The sequence below is a fragment of the Phalaenopsis equestris genome, unplaced genomic scaffold, assembly GCF_001263595.1.
Source record: "Phalaenopsis equestris unplaced genomic scaffold, ASM126359v1 Scaffold000840, whole genome shotgun sequence".
NCBI classification, from domain to species: domain Eukaryota; kingdom Viridiplantae; phylum Streptophyta; class Magnoliopsida; order Asparagales; family Orchidaceae; genus Phalaenopsis; species Phalaenopsis equestris.
In genome coordinates, this window is record NW_018165280.1 from 2,605,935 (window position 1) to 2,620,160 (window position 14,226).

Here is a 14,226-nt window from a genome sequence, read left to right on the forward strand (position 1 = left end):
ATCCACCCTGGTTCCAGTCACATCAATAAAGTCAACCATTTTATTGATAAGATAAAGCGTGCATTCAGTGTTGCCCCGAACCATCACTAATGCCCCCCTGATCACCTGCCACGAATCACCAGTGAAATTTGTCTCGAGTCCTGACTTTGTCAGCTGACTCATAGAGATGAAATTTCTCTTCAAAATTGGAACATGTCCGACTTTAGTAAACTTCCAGACTGTTACATTCAACGACCTCATATCAACATAACCATTTTCTGCTATACTGTAGATTTTGTTATCTCCCAAATAAACCTTCCATAGATCACTCTTAGTGTACTTTTTAAATACTTTTTTTATTGGGACAAGCATGAAAAGAGACACCTGAATCTACTATTCAAGAATCAGTACTGACTAGGTATAACATTAGGGAGTCACTTTGGATTTCACCAATGGAGACATTATTGGAGAAACTACTTTCCCGTTCTCCATCACTAGTGTTCCTTGGAGCTTTGCAGCCCTTCTTGAAATGTCCTTTCTTACTGTAATTCCAGTATTCCGCTCTGCTTGACTTTTATTTTTTTTTTCTTGGACTTGGATCTGCCTCTATCTGTATTCCTGCCCAGATACCTTTCTTTGTTATCATCATTCAACACAAAACTTGAAGATTCACCGTTTGCTGTTTTTCTGCGAACCTCTTAATTCAGTATCAGACATATGATATCATTAAAGTTCAACTTTGAAGTCTCAGAAAAATTATCCACCACGATTACCAAACAATCTCAACTGTCCGACAATAAAAATAGTATCACCAGTGCTCTGACCTCATCACTAAATTTGATCCCCACAGAACACAATGAATCGTCACAGTGTTAGTTATTGAGATGCTCTGCCACTGAACTGCTTTCCACAATTTTCATGTTGAATAACTTTTTCATCAGAAAAACCTTATTGGAAGCATAAATTTTTTTGTACATCTTGGTCACTGCCTGAGATCACCATAGTTTTCTCATTCACAATATTGAACGCAACAAATGAGGGAAGTGGCAACTAGATCAAACCTAATGTTGTTTGATCCAACATTTTCCATTCCTTTAGGCATAAATTTGGGCTTCTTTGTGATTCTTTATAGTGGCAACTATTATTTTTTTTGATACAGTAAATACTCCACCTGAATCTTTCAGAATGTGAAGTCGTCCCAGTGAACTTCTCCACCTTAAACCTGCTTCTTCGGCCATTGCTCCAACTTGAATTGAACCCCGCTCTTATACTAGTTTCATAGGAATAAAACGAGCAATTCCCAACTTTACCGACGCTTTGGATCAATTAGAAACTAAATCACACCGTAAAATAACATGATCGCACAAATTAGAGAAAATCGGAACAAAGAATTAAATTAAAAACACAATCGAAGAAATAAAAAAAAAACACAAGACTTTTACGTTGGAAAAAAACCAGAGAACGAGAAAAAACTACTAAGCCGCACCACTGGAAAATTTCAATATGAAATTCAGAAATTTTTACAAAAAAACTCACACTAGTTTCCTCTCTAAACGCAAAAAAAAACTTCCAAGGCATGCTTCATAAACTTCATTCTCCAATCCGATACAAGAATCACTCAGAATTATGAAAATCCGCCTCTTCGACCCTTCTCACCTTCATCAGGATGCTTGTTGAAGAAATTCGGAAGGAAATCTCACATTTTGCTTTTATGCCGCTCGAAATTGGCTTACAAATCAATTAACTCGTGTAAAAATTGCTCTGTGCGCATATGCGCCCGGACTTGGTGCCTAAGCGCCATGCTTTGCTATATCGGCGTTTGGGTGTTGGGAACATATACGCTAAGCGTCAACTTCTCTGTATCATAGGAGCGCCCACCTATAAGTGGGCACATACATGACCATGGCCTGCGCATATGCGCCAACCTCTCTAGTGATCCTCAAGTGGGCGCATAGGCGCCCACAACCCGATGCATATGCGTACAGGTGCACTGCAATCTGTCTCCATAACATAACAGGTTTTGTATGTAAAATTAAGACCTGAGCTTGGCAAGTGTTGAAATCAAATGAAAGGTGCCAATATAGGCCATTAAGAGAGGCATCAAAGGAGTCATATGTTCGTGATGTTGTTGGAGGTATCTATAAAAGGTGTTAATGTTGAAATAGATTTTTGATGTATGTATTTACATAAAACATTGATAGATTTCGACATCGATGGAGATGGGAGAGATTGATGAATTGTTTCAAGATGAAATTGAAGTGAGGGATGAGAACTTGTTGGGCATAAAGGATTTGAGGCCAAATTTCTCAATAGTTGCTGATAAAGTTTTGTTTTAGGAGACATTTGATGAAGAGGAAGGTGCGGTGCTTGGTTACAAAACACAAAGAACTTGATAATGATGTTGTGTAGGTAGAGTTGACAATAATGGATGTTGCATGGCGGTTATTGACACGTGTCAATGTTGGTTTGCTGGGCAGAGAGGCGATTGACATGGAAAAAAAGTAGTGGATTATGAGTAAAGGCATGCACCAAAGAGAATATGGATTAAGATGGAGATCGAAAACAAGCATGTGATGGAAGTGGTTGTTGCCATGATCGTAGAAGCTACTTAGATGAGGAGAGATTGAGGGATTTAGCAATGGACTTGGATGCAACTGCGGAAGAAGGCAAAAAGATGCTAGAAAGAGTCTAGAGCAAGCATAGGCAAATATGTAGGTGTTTATGGGCACAAAATATATCACTTCGAGGTCCTATGCTAAGGTACGTGGTGGTGCAATGCATATGTTTAATGGCACAAAGAATAACACCCAATAGCTTATTTACATTGTTGTTTAAGACTCATTTTACTCCTCGGATATGGCGTTTCAAGATGAATCAATATAGATTTAGAAATTATAGGGTCATTATTGAAGTAGCAGGTCAGCTGAGCCCTACACCGAACTCTATAGTAAACCATAGAGGGGTTGACTATGGTTGGATGATAAACAATTACTAGTTTGCAGTTAATGGTGGTGGTAGTTAGTTTTTTAAGGTTGTGGAAGGAAGCATCAATCATGGGATGGATGTTGTTGTGGGATAGCAAGTAAAAAAAGAAAGCTTAGATGAGGGAATTGTGGTATTAGGCTGATAGCAATAGACATAGGTAGCAATAGGGGTGGAATGAGTCAAAATTGAGGGAGCCTGATGTTTGTTTATGTTCAGCTTGTTCAAAAAGATTCATGTTTGAAATTGCTTGTGAATGATATGTTTGTGTTCGACTTGATTCAAATTCAATTGTTCATTTACGGCTTGCATTTGGCTCAAATTTAGCTTGAATGAATTAAAAAATAAAAAAAGTGTTACATTTTTAAATAAAATATAAAAAATCAATATAAAAATATTATAATAAATATTTAATTAATTAATTTGAGCCAAACAAGATTGAGTAAATATTTGTTTGTGTTTTGTGCATTTATAAACTGATTTCAAAATGACTGTTCATGTTCTTGCTTGCTTAATGAACAATTCGAACACTATCTACTTTACGAGCTGTATACGGGTGGTTCGTAAATGATGAACCTTTTTTATAATCTTTGGCAGCAACATGAAGCTTAGGCTATTTCAACTTGATGGTCTGATATATATATGTGTAGTTGGGGTTGTGGGCTAGCGATCGTTTGTAGGCAACAAATGGTGCAAAGATATTTAGCACAATGGATGTGTGGACGGATGCAATGATGACGTGTTAAAATGTCAAGAAGGTTGGTGTAATTATGATAAATTTATTAAATAAATTAATTATGATGCAATTAGTAAAAGCATAATTCTTATTTTAACAAAATATTATCATTGAAAAAGCTATATTGAGTAATGAAAAAAACGGTATTATTTAATATAATAGTATCATTGAACAGCCATAGCAAGTGAAGAAGTGTATATTATGCGAGTATAATATGAATTTAATAATAGATGTACATGAAATATTTTGATAGGTATAGTAGATTGGATGCATCATTATAGCCTTGGTCAGGTATTTATGATAAGTTTAATAAATTTGGTAACTAGATTCAATAACTTCCTTGAGAGCAACTGAGCTTGTAGAGGAAATATATTTAATACTAATAACTTTTTCAATAACTTGTCAACTTTTATTTATATATCTCGTTGCAACAATCAATTATTTTTTTGTTGACATATTGAGAGACTCATCCACTATAATAGCGAAGTAAGAAGCACCTATATTTTTTCTAATTGAAGCTAATTTCTCAACTATTGCTCTCCGATAAAAATTTTTTAAACCCTTTGGTGAATTCAATTGTAATTTTGGGCTAGCATTTTGAAATGTAGTTCTCTTAATTAAGTATGATTTGCAAAAAAACAGAAGTTGTTCTAAATTTTTATCTTTTATAATTAATTTAGATGATTCATGATGATCACAAAATGACAATCGTTGTGATAAAAAAATGCGCGCATAATCGAGGACAACAATCAACATCATGTATCTCTTTTAGTTTATTTTCATTCGTGCTCAATCACACAACATAAACAATCTGTAGTTGAAGCTTTATTAAATCTTCTCATTTGCATTTTGTTTTGTTATGCGTATTATTATGTTCACCAACAAGTGCTAAAAGCTTTTATTTTCTCTTTCAATTTTTGAAATCTTCACTATCAAATGAATTTCTATCTCATTACTTATAGCAGCTTCTTCAGGCTTAAATTGATAGCAATAAATATAATTTGCTACATTTTTATGCATGCTATACTATCACTAACTTTGATACTTTTCATATCCTTTTGAATTAAATCTCTGTGTAATATTGCCCGTCAATGTTTGAGAAAAATTATGATATTTTGGCGGATGCAATCATTTCACTAAACATGCTCTTCGCATTTTGTCTCTCTTGTTAATATCATAACTCCAAATTGAAAGGACAAAATCATGGATCTGAATGTAGGTTGTCAATATCAATTTTTTTTATTCCTTTGTCTTCAAATAATGATTCATTTTTTAAATCATAAACAGGAGGATAATCTTAACGTGAACATAATTAAATGAGATTTATTAACTAAACAACTATATCATAAATATTTATATAGTGTGTGCTGAACAAACAAATCCTTCAAATCCTAATTATTCAATATTAGATAGCAAGTGAATAGAAACAAAGTCACACTGCCAATCATTTTTAAGAACAAATGCATGCTATTTAGCCAATTTTCGAAAAAACATAATTTTTGGTATTTTTTTAAAAAGAAAAGTACACAATCAGTTTTTAATAAAATAAATGCACATAATCAGCCATTTTTTAAAAATAAAGATACATCATTGACTAATTAAACAAAAAAAAAAACACCATCGGCCATTTTCTTATAAAAAGACACTATCAGTCATTTTTCAAAACAAAATATTATTCTTCATCATACCTCCACTAATTTTCTCCCAATTATTGTCAGTCCCCAAATTGTAGTAGGCTTTGCAGAAAGAAGAATATTTTTATGAAAAATAAAAAATATAAGTGATAATGAAATAAAATAGTTATTGATAACTCTAATAATTCTAAGACAGTTTTGGTATCAAATTATCATCTCATTGATAGCAGCCAAGAATTCTCTGAACGGAACACTAGAAAAACTATTAAAAAAAATGTAGCTTGCTGAGAAAAAAATTAGATTAAGCTATGGTCATAAAAAAAAAGTGGAAAATGCTCAAATTATATCCATTCTATCTATACTATAATTATAGAAGTGACTTTGTGTTTTTTTTTTTTTTTATATGGGAACGTAGGCTTTTATTTTAAATTTGATAGCTGGATTGGATATCAGTCATTATTCTTTGTATTCAATATTGGCCATTTAGCATCATAAAGAACCTTTAACTATCCGATAATGACTGTTATTTAATTTCTCTGTTAGTTGATTTAAATATTTTTATTCAATTTCTAAGCCTGTTTCTCATTTATTAAATTAAGGGGCATTTACATAGCACACAATTCTTATTTTAATTTTATTTTCCTTATTTCATTATTTATCTATTTATATCTTTTTATTTTTTATTTTTAGCAATTCTGATGTATTTACATGTCTCACACCTAAACTTTCATATTAACCCACACGTCACTCAAATTTTTACTATGATAGAATAAATAGCATTATTATTACTTTTAGAAGTGAAATAAAACTTTGCACATATAGTTTTAAAACACCAAAATGCTATATATTTAAATATGAAATTTTATATGTGAGATGCGTAAATACATAAGAATTGTGTGCTATGTATGTAAATTTCCCTTAAATTCAATGATTCGTTTCTCTATTCCCTTTTTTTTTAAATTAAATTCTAATTTATAATTTTCTAGCTTCTTAAATTCCATTACTTTATAAATCCTTATCCATTACAGTTCTGCTTCCCAAATTCCCTTCCCAAGTGTTTGTGCAATCATGTTCACCAAAATTACAACATGAAAATTTTATTAATTGCATTTGATGTTGCTATTTGACTGCCCAGAATTATTTCCATCACAAGTTCCAAATTTAATCGCTAATTTCCTTATTTGATTGTCCTTCTATTGAAATGGGAAAAAAAAAATGAAATATGGAGTTTCAAATGATAAGATTATCTTAGAAATAAGTTATTCTTCTCTACCTTTAATTAGACTTTGAATTTTATTGTGTTTGGTGCTTCTTTGCTAGCCTTAATTAGACTCTCATTACCTTTATTTTTCTATTAAAACAACAAATATTGAATCTGAAATTCTTCATGAACATTCGTCTTAGGGTCTGTTTGGCGCAGTTGCAGCTTTTCAGCTATTCAACTGCAACTGCGTTGCCCTATGAAACTGTTGCGGAGAAGCTGACTGTCTGTTTGTTGCAGCTGTGTTCACAGCTGCTCCGCAGCTGTTTCTGGAAATATAATCATTTTGTCCCTCTTTAGTGAAATATAAAAATACATAGGACTTGGGTGATATGTATCTAAATGTACTACCACCCTCATCTATAAAAAAAAAGGAATATGTATTTTTTCATTCATATTTCTAAAGCAGTGAAGTGCTATTATGTAAATATGAAAGTTAGGTGTCGAATATGCAAACACATAAGAATTGTGTGCTACGTATGTATTGAAGTGCCTACATCACTTCTTAGCCCTCCCAAAACAAACATCATCTCACACCAGCATTAGAAACAACTATAGAATCAACAGTAGAACAAATTGTAGAAACTACAGTATTCCAAACAGAAAATACTGCAATATTGAAGACAGAAGAGCCAAAAGGGTCCACAAGAGAAACAACGGGCGTACCAGTAAAACCTTCTTCCCTTTCCTCCTCAAGTTTCAGCTTTTGTAAATCTTGCAGGCATGAAACAGAGGAAAAATGGGATACGAGATTCTGGAGCCTATAGGAAAAATGGGAAAATTACTGGAAATCCTTACTGCTATAATAGTTACTCAAAACAATCAACCTAAGCAAATATCAAAAATGGTTGAAATACAAAGATTCGCCTTTGTTCCATCTAACAGAACACCCTAAAAAAATAACAGTTCTTACCAGTGCGAAGAGAAGGAAGAAGCCCTGCGAAGCATAGGAAACTTGTGAGAAGACGAGGAAGCGGATGGGTAGCATGAGATAAGTCGGAGAGGAGGAGAAGAGGAAATTTTCGATCGCAGATTTTCGCCTCTTTCACGAGCGAAATGTTTCAGGGTATTGCGGTAAATAGTCGAACGAGGAAGCTAGGCCGCGGGTTACCATTCGTGTTCCGCTTTCGGGACAAATCGCGTCCCACCGTAGAGCCACCGCTGCGCCAAACAACATAATTTATCGGCGCAACACCGTGCCGCACCTAAACTGTTGCGCCAAACGCAGCCTTAGTATTTAGCTTTTCATCTATGCTCTTAATTAGAATTTAATAGCATTTATTTATCTATTGAAATGGAAAAAAGAAATCTGAACTTTCAATTGTTAGTTCTTCTCAAAAATTGGCTTTTCTTTCCTATCCTTAATTACTTGCAATGCTCCATGGCGCAGAATGTTGGCCTTTAGAAGAGAAACATAAAATAAAGTTAAGCGTTGCTGTGATGAGAATGCGTAGGCGGTTGAGTGGGTCGACATTTATAGACAAAATGCGAAATGAATGTATCTTTGTCTCCTAAACAAGATTAGAGGGAGTCATCTTAGATGGTTTGGTCGCATTAAACGCCGACCATCTGTTGATCTTGTAAGGGTAGTAGGTGTTTTAGATTCGACATATGTTAAGAAAGGCATAGGTAGACCTAAAAAGACTTGAAGATATTGTAGAAAAAATGATTTTCATCTATTAGAATTAAATGAAAATATGACACTCAATAGGACACAATGGCGAAAATGGATTCCTGTAGCTGACACCACTTAGGGGGATAAAGGCTTGTGGTTGTTGCTGTTTCCTATCCTTAATCGTAAGATGATTGTATTTAGTTCGTATATTGAAATGGCCAAATAGGAATTTAACCGTTTATCCAATAGTTACTATTCTCAAAATGCACCTTCAAATACATTTAGAAAAGTCATTTAAATGAGTAATCATACTTAATTAGTATTCGAATAGCAAAATTAAAAATTTAAATATTATAATTTTTAATAAATGAGGTTTTATTACTAATATGATGGTACATATGTGTAAATAGATTCAAGGAGCTAAAATTGGAATAATTGAGTTATGAAACATGATTTAGTTTTAAACAATACATTATATTCACTCTATATAACTCGTGGAGAGAGATTTAATTATGCTTTCAGTAATGAATTAATTGAATTTAACGCCTTCACCATTGGCGAGTTGATAGTTGTAGGTTGAGGCCTGTGGCAAGGCTGCAAACAACACATGGGTCCTCCTCTTGGTGGCATAGTACCAAAAGAAAGTATGGTCAATGGTGAGATGGCCAGCTTCGTTGGTAATTTTACAAGTTTGGCAAGAGCGAGACTGTAACTGAAGAGATAATCTGACGAGAGTGTTATGTGTGTGGAGCCGAAGCACTTCAACTGAGCATCAGATGCATATGTGTCGGATTCTGGGTGCCTATGTGCCCACTTTGGTGTTTTTCTATAGCAGAGGGGTTGACGCATATGTGCCAACCCATTGGTACATATGCACCCACTTATGACATGGGCGATGCTTTGACACAGAGAGGTTGGCGCTCATGTGTCAGCTTATTTTCGCTTATGCGCCCAATTTAGGCGCACGACAGATGTTTTGGCACTTATGTGCCAAGTCCTGGCGCCTATGTGCGTGACATAGTTGGCACTCGATCTTTTTGTTTTAAGGCCAAATTTGTGCGACACTTTGTTATCTTCATTTGGCGTTCTTTAACGAGCATTCCGGTAAATGTGAGATGTGTCGATGAAGTGAATTTCGGTGATTCAGCGTGTTTTTTGCATCGGATTGGAGAAAGAAGATTGTGGAGCGAGTCGAGTGTAGAGAGGAAATTGGTGTGGGTTCTTTGTAAAAATTTCTAAATTTCATAGTGAAATTTTTGGTGGCGGGCTCCGTGATTTTTTTTTTCCATTATATAGTTTTTCCATGTAAATTCTCGTGCGTTTTTCTGATTACTTTGATTGTGTTTTTTATTTAATTCTTTGTTTCGATTTTCTTGAATTGGTGCAATCCTGTTATGTTGTTTAGATTCTAATTGATCCTACGCCCCATTTAAGTTGGGAATTGTCTTGGGATTTCCTATTAGAAGTTGATGGTCATGACACTGTGAGGGCCAGGCTGTGGTGGCGATGAGCTGAGGGCAAGGAGAGCTAGCCACAAGGCGTGAAGGTTTTTGCGTGGGAGGGACAACACCAGGGTTTTCAGTTTTCAGGAATCGAGGAGGAATAGATGGGGAGTTTAGAATTTTAATATGGGGCAAATAAAATAATTTAGGATGTTTGGGGGTTGGGGGGGTTGCGTAAATTACCAAATTATCTTTTATTAAAGTTTTTTTTTTTTTATTTCTTTAAAGCGAGCAATTGCCTACCCTCAGTTTCTGTGGGTCCACCCCTGAAGAAAAAACGAGCAGCTTCCTTGAAAGTTATTGTTTAACGCAGGCTGAGTTGATGAGTTGTTGGGCAGAGTTTCTGAGCTTGTTTTACTCGTATTTTGGATATTGTTTAAATCCTACTTACTGGAGAATCTACTTAGCTGGCTTTATAATGAATAAGGTGTAAGAACGCAGGTTCGAGTTTTGATGTAGTAAGGAGAGTGAGTTTTGAGGTGGAAGTTTTGAGCTCGGATTTATTTAGATATCTCAAATGTGAGAAAGCACGGGTCCTGTAAACTAAAAGTTCAAACGGCTTTTACAACTTCTAGCATGAAACTAAAATATTTGCTTAGCTTGAAATCTATAGCTTCAAATTGTTCCTCAATTATTTTCACACTTGAGAACTAAAACTTGCTCCAAATTACGTTGTCTGTGATTCTAATTAGCAGTTTGTAACACCTCTTTCATTTGTGTTGCAAATTTACTTTTGGCAAAGACAAGAGTATTCTACACACGTATAGGTTTCATTGTAATAGAGAATGAAATTTATAATTGAAGAATGATCTTTATTTATGTTGCATACATTGGCATGCATAGACAAGAACACATTTCATACATGTTTGTATTATTTCCTTGCTGCTCTTATTTTTTTTCTCAAATTGCATTTGTCTTGCTTCCACTAGACCTCCACAGGTTAAAATTGAAATTATGTTTTATTAGTTTATTATGCTTTTTCTTCTTCGTTTTTGTCCTGCTTTTATTGATATCAATTGCTCCGTGAACTTTCCTTGCCCTCTCCTTCTTTTACATCAGTGGAGGAAATGAATCATGAATACAATTGACGTCCTTTATAACACTTGAGGATTTCCAAGTTTGCTTTACTAATTAATTAATTAATTATTTTTAAATATACCAGAAGCTACTATAAATGCACCAATCCTGGTTGCTCCGTAAGGAAACATGTTGAAAGAGCCTCCCATGATCCCAAAGCAGTGATAACGACCTACGAAGGCAAACACAACCACGACGTCCCTGCCGCTAAAACTGGCAGCAGCACCAACCGCGAATCATCTCCGCCATTGATAACCGATGGCAATATTCCAACCTCTTATATTTCACATCAATATACTCTTCCTGAAGAAAATAACGCCATAAACCTTCGTCTTGGTGTCGGTGTCGGCTCTAACCCTACGAGCTTATTAAGCGAAACACAACATCTATCAGGTCTGGAACGCATCCCAAAGAATCATCACCTCCAATTTCTGAGTTCTGACTGCAACAATGTTATGGTTCAAGTGAATCCTGCATCAAAACTTTATGGAAGCTCAAATAATGGCATGTTTGGATCCAGAGAAGATAAAACAGAAGGGTTTTCTTTTACCACTCAAATGAACAATTCATCAAGCCATTATTACTCCAGAGCAGATAATCTGGTAATGGGGCCATAGAAAGATTGAAGGAGCTCTGCAATGGTGTAAAATGTTGTGGAATATATTAATTTATGCCTCTGCTGCTTGGGACTGGAAACTACGGGTGGAAGGTTATTAGAATTCTGTAAAGTTTCATCCAAAGAGTGATTTGATTTCTCCTGCAGCTTCCATGGAAGATAATTGGTGAACGCAGGCTGAGTTGATGAGTTACTGGGCAGAGTTTATGAGCTTATTTTAATAGTATTTTGGATATTTCTCAAATCCTACTTACTGCTGTGTAATTATGGAAAAAATGTTGGATATTTTAATGTTTTAATGTTTTAATTTTGATTTGGAATCATGGAGACAATATTGTATTGATTTGAAACCTACATACGAGTGGCTATTTTTTGAGTTATCTTAGCTTCTTTGGAGCCCATTTTCCGAGGAAAATATATTGTCCGCACGTCCGGATGCCAACCACCGGGCGTTGCGACGCCTGCCAATGAGGTGTATGATAATGTGACGCCCGATGGTTGGCTGTCTAGACGTGCGGTCTCCAGACTGAATATTCTCTCTTGTTGAGAGATTTATTGCGATATCTTCACTCAGTATGCTTGATGAACCTTAGAGCTTAAATTTATTATGTATTTTTCAAAACATATCTAATAATGATATTGAGATTTATATTGGAAGATTTATTAGCATAGAACTTAATTTCTATGTAGTTACATGTCTAGCACCTATAATTAATTAATTAATTAATTAATTATATATATGCCACCTTATCCATGAAAATGTGTATATCAGTTTTTAAAAATTAAAATTGTTATGTTTTTGGTCTGTTATGAAAGATTTGGGTGGTCTAAATGTAAATAGAAGTAAAGTTCAGTTATTAATATGTAATTATATATGAATTGGCTGATATGTAAGGGTGCGAACGATTTGCGTCTAGTCTAACTTGAGCTTGAGCTTGTGTAATTTAATCGAGTTTGACCTCGAGATGATCTCCATGAGTTCAAGTTTGCTCACATGCCGTATTTTTTTACCTAAAAGAGAGACACATGTTGTCTTGTTTAACCTGCAAAAGAGAAAAAGTATTAATTTAAGTTAATATTATAATTAAAAAATTAATAGAAAGAGTATTTCAAAGATAATTAATAATTAGTCATTTGATATAAAATATAAAATATTAATTTAAATTTTTTTAAATAAATTAAAGAAGTTTTTTTGAATATTATTATATTTTTTTATTAATTATTTTTTAAACGAATAAGTTTACGAGCTAACGAGTCTAGTCGGGGTTAGCTTGAGCTTGGCTTATTAGCTCATTGAGCTTAGTTAACGAGCAACTTATTGAGTTTAGACCGAACCGGCTCACCAATCTGCTTTGCTCACCTACATCGTAATATGTATGTGAATGCCTCCAATTGTATTTTTTTTTATCAAATTTTATCATATTTTGATTCTTTTCTTATAAAATTGTATGCAAATAATTTTCCAAATATAATTAAGTTAAAATTAAATTGTATATTTCTGAGGAAGGATATTAAAAAGAATATTGAAATTCAAATTGATCATGGCAAGAATGAGGAGAATAATCAAATATGTAGCTGAGGTGATCCAAGTCAATGATGAGATAATTTAAAATAAATTATACTGGTTGGATATGAGTATATATAAGATGGCATAAATAAAAATTATTTAAAATAACATGTTCATTACTTCAAGCATTTTAAGCAGCACATGATAAAACGTAGAAAATATAATTTTATAAAATAATTTTAAATAATTAAGATAATATTAATGACAATGATTTTTATAAAATCATCTGTCCTCACTCCTCAAGCTACATAACTAGTATAGGCAATTTATTTCTTAGTACACACCATAAATACCAATACGAATCTCAAAGAGAACGAAAGGCCAAGATGAAAGATCCTCTTCTCGAGGTAAGCAATCAAGGACGATTCAAGGTCGAGCATGAAGTCGCGTCTCCAAATCCGAGATAGGTTCAAGCTCAGGAGATGATTCATCGCTCAGCAGCAGCAAGACCCGTTGAAAGTGATGCGTAAATCATCCGGTAGGGAGTCTCGTCGGATACCCCACATAGATTGCTGCAAGATCCACGTAAGACATTGCATGATTTAGAGATCTGGCGGAGGCAAACCAATTATACAGGCGAGACACGAGCCTTGTAAGATTCGAGCCAAATGAAAAATGAGAAATAACTTAATCAATGAAAAAAGTCGATTGATCACGTTCAACCGATCAACCCTACGTTTAGACCGAACGACCACTTCACAATCGACCACTTTGATTGGCCGTGCCAAAAGATACCGAGAAAAATCGTCGACCGAAACACACATACTTCATGGGACACAAATGCCACCCGGTCGGTTGCCTCTGTCTGCTGACTTCAAGCTAGCCGACTTGTCAATTATCATCAAAGTTGAAATTCAAATTGTAATGCACATGACATAAAATCTTTACCATCAATTATAGTATTAATGACATTAAGAACAGTATCCATAACCGTTCCATCATTTATGTAATTGTGTAAAACACACATCTATAAGCACGGGGCAAAAGAACGAGAAAATTGACATTTACTATAAAAATTCCAAACTTATTCTATTCTTTCTCTCTTCTCTCCTCTAACTCTCTTGGCGTAATTCAGAAAGAACAAATTAGGATCCAACACTTGGCAATTTTATCTAATGTTAACTTCATACTAACAATATTGACAGTAACATCATCGATAGCTCATCAAATATTCATTATACTAGCAATTTGAGCAAATTCTTGAGCAAAAGCAGTCAGCAAGCATCAGAACATCAGAAATTACTAAAGCACCAGACC

At 34.4% G+C, this 14,226-nt stretch overlaps 1 protein-coding gene across 2 annotated transcripts in view; it reads left to right on the forward strand.

The window, feature by feature from the left end:
- LOC110031607 (WRKY transcription factor SUSIBA2-like) overlaps nucleotides 1–11,773 on the forward strand; it is a 29,612-nt gene extending 17,839 nt beyond the window's left edge. For both annotated transcript variants that reach the window (XM_020734889.1, XM_020734888.1), the window contains exon 6: nucleotides 10,872–11,773. In XM_020734889.1, the coding sequence (XP_020590548.1) occupies nucleotides 10,872–11,403 (532 nt within the window). In that variant the 3' untranslated portion in view covers nucleotides 11,404–11,773. The remainder of the gene's footprint in view (nucleotides 1–10,871) is intronic.
- The last annotated feature ends 2,453 nt before the right edge of the window (nucleotides 11,774–14,226 follow it).